The following is a 9539-nucleotide window of genomic DNA, read 5'->3' as shown; positions in this document are numbered from 1 at the left end:
AAAGTTCTTCTAAGGTTTCGATGATCTCGTCTTTCCAGGTTTTCACCATACTGGTTTAAGGTACCGAAGACAGATGCGCGATCTGGGCTTTCAAATGTCTCGAAATGTATACAGGAAGTCAACGTCACTTGAACGGGAAAATGTACAGCTCTGGTCAAAAAGTGTTGCAACACCTTCTAGAATGAACTAATCTTGGTTCAGAGTCCAGTGAAAGCTGCTGAATAATGTTCCCTTGTTAACATATTGAATTGCACCTCCTCTATATAGAATGAACTCCCTCAGCTTCATAGAGTCCAGTGAAAGCTGCTGAATAATGTTCCCTTGTTAACATATTGAATACCCCCTCTATATAGAATGAACTCCCTCAGCTTCATAGAGTCCAGTGAAAGCTGCTGAATAATGTTCCCTTGTTAACATATTGAATTGCACCCCCTCTATATAGAATGAACTCCCTCAGCTTCATAGAGTCCAGTGAAAGCTGCTGAATAATGTTCCCTTGTTAACATATTGAATTGCACCCCCTCTATATAGAATGAACTCCCTCAGCTTCATAGAGTCCAGTGAAAGCTGCTGAATAATGTTCCCTTGTTAACATATTGAATTGCACCCCCTCTATATAGAATGAACTCCCTCAGCTTCATAGAGTCCAGTGAAAGCTGCTGAATAATGTTCCCTTGTTAACATATTGAATTGCACCCCCTCTATATAGAATGAACTCCCTCAGCTTCATAGAGTCCAGTGAAAGCTGCTGAATAATGTTCCCTTGTTAACATATTGAATTACACCCCCTCTATATAGAATGAACTCACTGTGTCGTTCGGCCCCATCTTGCTCGTTTGGTTGTTAGTAGCTTATTGATCCCAGAATCTCATCAAGCAGCTTCTTGAAGGATCCCAGCAACAAATTGGTAAACATTTGTTAGGCGTGTACATTAATTATCTATCCTCCCAAACTCCGTTTGTTGTGTGTGTGTGTGTGTGTGTGTGTGTGTGTGTGTGTGTGTGTGTGGTCGTATTTTCTTTCTGTGTCCCCTGTGTGATGTAGTGTATCATGCGCATTATATTGTCTGTCTCATACAGAACCCAGTGCAACGGACAGTAGCAGGTGTGACATTCTCAGTGTGTTTATATTCTTGCTCCTTCCAGAGAAGAACTTCTGATTTAACCTTTGCAAGAGAAAAGGCAAATTATTAACCTCACCATGTTCTCCTTGGCTCCCGCTCCTCCCAGATTTTTCCCGGCCCCCCACCACCCCCATGGAAATTTTTCTGAAGCCGTCCCTGCTGAATGCACAGACCAATAAAAAAAACAATTTCTTGGTGCGTGTGAATTCCCAGATCTAGTTTCAATATTACTTGGAAAGAGGAAGGGTTGCGTCGCTGGCTGAGTGTGCGCTCCGACTCCCGACTCTCTCTCTCCAATCCTGCCGCTAAACCGAGGATGGACAGAGGTACAGAGACCACGCCGAATGACCGTATTATCCACACCTTGGACAACATAGTCAAAAGAGAGATGACCAGAGTCGAGAAAGAGCTGAACCGATTCAAGAAGAGGCTGACCAAAACACCCCCACAGGGGGGCGACGAGAAAAACGAGAAAGCGGAACTCTGGAACCTAGCGGGGTTGCTAATCTTTGGCAATACATTCTCAGCTAACAACACTTTCGAAGGTAAGAATTATTATTATTATTATTATTATTATTATTATTATTATTATTATTATTATTATTATTATTATTAACATTCTTAATATTATTGATTTTAATAAGAGGAAAGCTTTTTTTTTCCGTGCATTTTATTCTGCATGATGTATTTTCGACCAACTATTATAAACGACGTGACAAAAACGGACCGTGTAAACAAACGGGGCTGTCAACAACGCCCGTTCGAACGATTCCTTATGACAATAATAGTAAAACAAAAACAAGAATAAATTGAAATGAGTTATTACCGTATATTCATCTTAAAAAAAAAGAAAAAAACGGACTGGGGTTTTATTGTGGTGTTTGAGCAGGTGGAAAACGTACCGACCCGGTTGCTGTGGCGATGCACGTTTGGGAGCTTGCCAGGGGCTTTCCACAAAGGCTGGGCTTTGCTGAAAGAGAGAGAGAGAGAGAGAGAGAGAGAGAGAGAGAGAGAGAGAGAGAGAGAGAGAGAGAGAGAGAGAGAGAGAGAGAGAGAGAGAGAGAGAGAGAGAGAGAGAGAGAGAGAGAGAGAGAGAGAGAGAGAGAGAGAGAGAGAGAGAGAGAGAGAGAGAGAGAGAGCAGTTAAGTCTTCCTTATAACTTTTTAAAAAATGTTTTAAGATTGTAACCAAACAACGAAACTGATCACCTAAGCAATGTTCGTGTCGTGTTATTAATATCATTGAGCTCAAATACAATCTTAATCGAAATCAGGATTCAATCAGACACACGCATGGAAATTCCGTCTTATCACAACGCCACAGCAGCCTGTGAGACACAGGAGGGGTCCCGGTTTACGCAATTGGCGTCGGTCACCTCGCAGTCACCGCCCTGCGCTAAGCGACCCAATCTTGCTCTGAAACGCGATCTCCGTTCATCGTTTGAAAACTCTCCCAAGTAAACGAAACGACGTCCCGATTAAACGACACGAACAGCCTTTCGGAAGTACCATTGTAAAGCACAGAGAGGTCTGGTAAAGCACAGGGAAGCATTGTAAAGCACGGAGAGGTCTGGTAAAGCATAGGGAAGCATTGTAAAGCACAGAGAGGTCTGGTAAAGCACAGGGAAGCATTGTAAAGCACAGAGAGGTCTGGTAAAGCATAGGGAAGCATTGTAAAGCACAGAGAGGTCTGGTAAAGCATAGGGAAGCATTGTAAAGCACAGAGAGGTCTGGTAAAGCACAGGGAAGCATTGTAAAGCACAGAGAGGTCTGGTAAAGCACAGGGAAGCATTGTAAAGCACAGAGAGGTCTGGTAAAGCACAGGGAAGCATTGTAAAGCACAGAGAGCTCTGGTAAAGCATAGGGAAGCATTGTAAAGCACAGAGAGCTCTGGTAAAGCATAGGGAAGTGTTTATATTTCTATGCAATCATATTGCTAAACTGTGAACTGTAGTCAAAAGCAACATTTCTGAACTTCCCTCCCTCTAAAACCCTGCCCTGGGTTGTTATTGCAAGCAATGCACTAGATTTTGCTCTTGCTTCAGATGCAAGACATGCCTGTAATTGAGTCACTGTGTAACATTCCTCTGCAGGAACCTCGCAGATGTCATCAGAGGAGAGCGTGCCAGGTGAGGGGGCTCAGGAGGCTGAACTCCAGGCTATCATGAGTCCATCAGATCCATCATCTGTCATCTCCACTCCTCCAGACTCTACAGTTCCTGAGGATCCAGCAAGGAGTCCACTCATTACCCCAGCATCTGTGTCCCCTCCTGGAGAGATAAAGATAGAGTCTGTGGAAATCAACTCTGTCTCTCTGAGCTGGGGCAGTCCTGACAATATGGATGGGATCCCACACAGCTTTCACATTACCTACTCTAGCTCTGATAAGAGTCACCAAGACTCCATCACTGCACCCTCTAATTCCACAGTCATCTCTGAGCTGAGACCTGGGAGAGAGTACAGCTTCACAGTCACCACAGTGCTGGAGAATGGGACCCAGAGCACGCCTGTTTCAACATCTGCCTGCACAAGTAAGAATTATTTATTTGCAATTCTTCTTCTGAATGTTAGTCTCTCAGTCTACAATACATTTTGAATAGGCACTTGTTGAAAGTTTGTAATTATCATGTTTATTATTGTGCGTGCGTGTGTGTTATTAAACTCATAGTAAAACCTGGAATGGATCACACTGCTGTGCAGCGGGAGTCTGATTCCCAGCCCTGCATTATTACCTCCCTCTTAGAACAACAGGTTGCCTACAGCGAATGACAAAGAAGATACATAAAATGCTATTTGTTGGGAGTATTTTTGACTGGCAACATCTAGAGAGGAAAAAAAAAAACATTTTGGGACTTGAAAGGGTTCATTTGCTGATTTCAAAACAAGAAAGGCTGTCCTTCCCTCACCTTTACAACCGAGGACTCAAAACAACGGCAGTGTCGAGTTGGTAAAAATGTCCGCCCCCAACCCACTGTCCCCCCCCCCCCCCCCCCCCCCCCCCCCCCCCCCCTTCCCCCGGGGCACCGTTAGTTCCTTTTCCCGTCAGAATTTGCAATCGGCTTTGAACTGCAGTTGATTGATTACTCTCAATTTCGTTCCTTTTCCCCCGCAGAATTGCATTTCGTGGACCAGCACTGCTACTCCTTGATCCAAAGAGTGGTGGCTGTAGCGACCGTTGCTGATGCCCTGCTGGGCAAGAGAATGCTGCAAGATGCACAGTACGATGAGGTATTAGTGGAGAAGGTTCCCTCAGCCCAGATGAGATTGCTCTACAAGTTCTCCAGGGCTTGGGGAAACAGCGAGAAAGACGTCTTCTTGGAAATCCTGGAGAAACAGCAGCCACACCTGATCAGGGACCTGCGGGGAGATTAAACCGCCTTTTCCTTGGAAACCGAGCCAGGAGCGAGTCAGCAACTGAGCTGGGATTTCAGCCTCCAGCTAGAAAGCACTGTAGTTTTCATAGCCCACATCTGAATGTGTTTGAGTGCCAGCATTGTCTGTGTGTGTTTATCGATCGAAAGACAGCCAGGTAACCATGGGGGATCCCCCTCCCCCCTCCCCCCTCCGTGGGGTGCTTTTACAGATAGAATCGCGTAGCTTAATAGAATCAATAAGGTTTGAAGGAAAATTAATCCAGCTGACATTTGAATATCTGTTTTAATTAAACGCAGAACTGTTTGTTGTTTATCACAGATTTCATGTTTTTTTTTTTTCTTCTTTCTGGAAAACAGTAAGCAATACATCAAAAAAAACAAAAACAATTTCATTATGTTTAACAATTAAAAAAATCTAATTTTCTCTTCTATCTGTGGCAATTTCATCAGTTCTGAGGTGAGTAACATTTTTACAGCAACATGTCAAACAAAATTACTGTATTTTGTGCACTATTTCATGTATTCTGCTCTTTCCACTGTATTTAATGCACTATTTCATGTATTCTGCTGCTATCCTGTATTCTGCTCTTTCCACTGTATTTAATGCACTATTTCATGTATTCTGCTGCTATCCTGTATTCTGCTCTTTCCACTGTATTTAATGCACTATTTCATGTATTCTGCTGCTATCTTGTATTCTGCTCTTTCCACTGTACTTAATGTATTCTGCATTGTGTGTTTTTTTACTGTATATCATTGTGAGGCGAGAGTGTATTAAATGGAATGTCCAGACAGTAATTTATGTGTACAGAAATAAAATAATTTATTTGTATTCTCTATACACAACAAAATAATTAAATAACAAAAGAAAACCAAATGGTGTGAGGGAAGGAGTGCAGGAGTGAAATCCAAAACAGACCGTGAGAACTCGTCTTTTATCGTCTTCGTGGCGAACCAAAAAGACAAAAGAAACGTTAGTGTTTTTTTAAAAAATCCCGCTGCACCAAACTAGTCTCTCCCTCCACCCGTTACTCCTCCTATTTTACTTTCGGACCAACCCCAAACACAGTAGTACGTTCCCTTTAGTATGTAATGTCCCGCCTCTGTAGTCAGTGGAACACCAATCCCCAACCGACACGTGTCCTTCTCCTTCACTTGACTCCAGGGGCTGGAATTTACATACTCGTACTTCCGCCCCTCAAAAGATGACTTTTGCCATGGTCACGAGACCTTGGTAAGGGACGTCCCGAGTTGGTCTGATGCCATCTACTGTCGGGAGGCTGAATCACAGACCGAACTCCCTTTGACTCATCACAATCATGCATCTTGGATTGATTGATTGATAATAATATTGATTCTCTTGACCCACAAAGCCAGAATACAAAGTTGTTGTTTTTTAAAGATTTTTATTTTAAAAAGAAATTATTACACCAAATCATTTTGATAACTCCCACAAGAACAGTTAACAGGAAATTGCAGAAAACGATGCATGACTGAATTTGATGCTATTTTAACAGCTGACGATAACATCGTTCTGGAATACACAATAATAACATGATGCTTCTCGCTGTACTGAAATATACAAGGAAAATAATTTACAGGTTTCTGAAAGAATCAAAAGAATCCCTTCTGGAAAATGCAGACCTAAAAGAACCAAAAAACAAAACAAAACAGAAAGATAAAAGGTTAAGTGTGTATAAGAGCTACCCTTCCCAAACCCAAACTCACTCGCTCAATACTAGAGTGTTGCTGGACATTCTAGGGGCGGTACTTGATCCTTATTGGCTAACCAACCCCATGCAGACCACATCTCAACTGTACCCCCTTTCGATGGTCCTTGACTCTCTTATCTATTATTATTATTATTATTATTATTATTATTAGACAGTCTGCTTTATCCCAGGAGACTCACACAGGCGTTTCAGGGCAGCACAGGGTTACAATGCAAGCTTCATATTGAAACACAGTGTAGTTTACAGCAAGGGCTGAATAACAACACTGCTAGAATACAATCTGAACTAGGACGCAGCAAGGTAGGATTACAGCAAGTTACAACCACAGTGACAAAGGGCAAGGACAGCGCATCAGCTGAGGGTCCAGGTCAGAGCAAGGAGGGGCGGGTCACACAAACGAGGTCCTATTGGAAGAGACTCTGCAGCAGCAGCAGCAGCTTGTTGATGATGCAGAGTTCACCCCCCCCCCCCCCCCCCCCCAGTCTCTGTCAGTCGCTTTGGATAAAAGAATCTGCTGAATGACTCATTAATCAGTTAACATTAACAAGGCATGGTTCTTACCCTGAGGGTCTCTCTCTCTCTCTTCTGTATCCCAGGAGAGTTTTCACATGTCAGGAGCTGCGAGGTTTGGAGAGAAGAGAAGCCTTGGGTTAGGTTGGGTGTAACGCCCCTTCACAGTGTCAAACCCTCCATGATCTATCTTCATCCATCGTGGTGTATTGATGCTATTGACCGTGGTGTATTGATGCTGTTAATGTAGGGTACAGGGGGTAGGGTGCAGTGTAGGGTGTAGGGTGCAGGGGGTCCTGTAGAGGGTGTAGGGTGCAGGGGGGTCCTGTAGAGGGTGTAGAGTGCAGGAGGTCCTGTAGAGGGTGTAGGGTGCAGGGAGCTACTGTACAGGATGTAGTGTAGGGGGTCCTGTAGAGGATGTAGGGTTCAGGGGGTCCTGTAGAGAGTGTAGGGTGCAGGGGGGTCCTGTAGAGAGTGTAGGGTGCAGGGGGGTCCTGTAGAGGATGTAGGGTTCAGGGGGTCCTGTAGAGGGTGTAGAGTGCAGGAGGTCCTGTAGAGGGTGCAGGGTGTCGGGTACAGGGCAGTGTTACTCACTCCAGCTGAAGCTCTTGGGCTCCTTGAGGGTGCTGTGCTCCACTTTGCAGGAGTAGTGCTCTCCACTCTGAGGGGTGAAGGGCACGAACTTGGTCAGGTGGAAGTGCCAGCCCTGGTGGAAGGCCAGGTCGCTCTGCTGCGCCTCTTCAATGTCCTGCCCGTTCTTCTGCAGCTCCAGCTTGATGTTGGGGGGGTGGAAGCCGCTCACGTGGCAGATCAGGGTGTTGGGCTTGCCCAGCTCGCCAACGTTACGACTGTAGATCTGAACCTTGGGCGTGGCTGAGGGAGGGAGAGCGAGGGAGAGAGAGGAGAGAGAGATTACAGACTGTGAGGGAAAAGGGGGGATAGATCAGGGTTGTACAGCTCTGGCCATAGAAGTTCTGCATCCTCACCCTCTATATAGAATGAACTCCCTCAGCTTCATAGAGTCCAGTGAAAGCTGCTGAATAATGTTCCCTTGTTAACATATTGAATTGCACCCCCTCTATATAGAATGAACTCCCTCAGCTTCATAGAGTCCAGTGAAAGCTGCTGAATAATGTTCCCTTGTTAACATATTGAATTGCACCCCCTCTATATAGAATGAACTCCCTCAGCTTCATAGAGTCCAGTGAAAGCTGCTGAATAATGTTCCCTTGTTAACATATTGAATTGCACCCCCTCTATATAGAATGAACCCCCTCAGCTTCATAGAGTCCAGTGAAAGCTGCTGAATAATGTTCCCTTGTTAACATATTGAATTGCACCCCCTCTATATAGAATGAACTCCCTCAGCTTCATAGAGTCCAGTGAAAGCTGCTGAATAATGTTCCCTTGTTAACATATTGAATTGCACCCCCTCTATATAGAATGAACTCCCTCAGCTTCATAGAGTCCAGTGAAAGCTGCTGAATAATGTTCCCTTGTTAACATATTGAATTGCACCCCCTCTATATAGAATGAACTCCCTCAGCTTCATAGAGTCCAGTGAAAGCTGCTGAATAATGTTCCCTTGTTAACATATTGAATTGCACCCCCTCTATATAGAATGAACTCCCTCAGCTTCATAGAGTCCAGTGAAAGCTGCTGAATAATGTTCCCTTGTTAACATATTGAATTGCACCCCCTCTATATAGAATGAACTCCCTCAGCTTCATAGAGTCCAGTGAAAGCTGCTGAATAATGTTCCCTTGTTAACATATTGAATTGCACCCCCTCTATATAGAATGAACTCCCTCAGCTTCATAGAGTCCAGTGAAAGCTGCTGAATAATGTTCCCTTGTCCCAGATACTTGAATTGCTGAAAAATGTTCCCTCTTTATAGAATGAAATAGAATGACATTCAGCTTCATAGAGTCCAGTGAAAGCTGCTGAATAATGTTCCCTTGTTAACATATTGAATTGCACCCCCTCTATATAGAATGAACTGACTCAGCTTCATAGAGTCCAGTGAAAGCTGCTGAATAATGTTCCCTTGTTAACATATTTGAATTGCACCCCCAGCGAGTAGTTTTCCCAGATAGAGACTGGAGACATTTTGAAATCTAACATGAAGAGAGAGAGAGAGAGAGAGAGAGAGAGGTGGGGGTAGATATTTGGGTGTTGGTCTTGCTAAATTGCTTGTTGACTTTTTTCTTTTTGGTTTTACATTTTTTGAAACGATGACACACTTTCAATTATAATAAACTTAGACAGTGATAGGAAAGTGGTTCAGCTGTACACGGACAGCGACTGAAATATACCCAATTCACTATAAGCTGGTTCAAATCTGTAAAAAATAACATAATTTGAATGTGCCACCGTTTTAAATTCAGACATGAAAACTAAAAAAAAAAAAAAAAAAAAAAAAAAAAAGCTGGCAAACTTAAATTTTTGCAAAAGGTAATTAAAATAAAACGTTGAGAGGGTGCCATTAGATAAGGGTTATGTATTTATTTATTTATTTAATTGCGTGGAGCAGAAACCACGTGATTTCACAGAAACGCCACCGCTCCCTGCTTGCAGTACCGTGCTGTGTCTAGGGCGGCGCTGTGCGGCGCTTCAATACTGTCCCAAATTGTCTAGGAATAAAATTATCGCGTTACGTGGGGGTGGGGGGGGGGGGGGGGGGGGGGCAGGCGAAAGTGGGGGGTGGCATTTTGTTTCACGGAAACTCATAAAATATTTTCAATTTCATTTTATTTTGTTTTATTTTATTTTTTTGCAATGGAAAGCCCCTGGCTCGCTC

At 43.7% G+C, this 9539-nt stretch overlaps 2 protein-coding genes across 2 annotated transcripts in view; one reads left to right on the top strand and one right to left on the bottom strand.

Moving 5' to 3' along the window:
- Positions 1-997: 997 nt before the first annotated feature.
- LOC121305141 lies at positions 998-4809 on the top strand. The gene is made up of 3 exons (XM_041236676.1): positions 998-1668; positions 3216-3653; positions 4235-4809. Exons 1-3 carry the CDS (start codon positions 1440-1442, stop codon positions 4492-4494), a joined length of 927 nt encoding a protein of 308 aa, XP_041092610.1. The 5' UTR covers positions 998-1439; the 3' UTR covers positions 4495-4809.
- Positions 4810-5885: 1076 nt separating this feature from the next.
- The window catches only part of LOC121305339 (beta-2-microglobulin-like), a 4313-nt gene continuing 659 nt past the window's right edge, over positions 5886-9539 (bottom strand). The window contains exons 2-4 of the mRNA XM_041236943.1: positions 7334-7612; positions 6791-6847; positions 5886-6140 (exon numbers count right to left, since the gene is read on the bottom strand). Of these exons, the coding sequence (XP_041092877.1) occupies positions 6834-6847; positions 7334-7612 (293 nt within the window). The 3' untranslated portion in view covers positions 5886-6140; positions 6791-6833. The remainder of the gene's footprint in view (positions 6141-6790; positions 6848-7333; positions 7613-9539) is intronic.

The sequence above is a fragment of the Polyodon spathula genome, chromosome 42, assembly GCF_017654505.1.
Source record: "Polyodon spathula isolate WHYD16114869_AA chromosome 42, ASM1765450v1, whole genome shotgun sequence".
Classification (NCBI taxonomy): domain Eukaryota; kingdom Metazoa; phylum Chordata; class Actinopteri; order Acipenseriformes; family Polyodontidae; genus Polyodon; species Polyodon spathula.
Note: the sequence above shows the minus strand (reverse complement) of the source record. Positions and strands in the feature narration are given on the sequence as shown.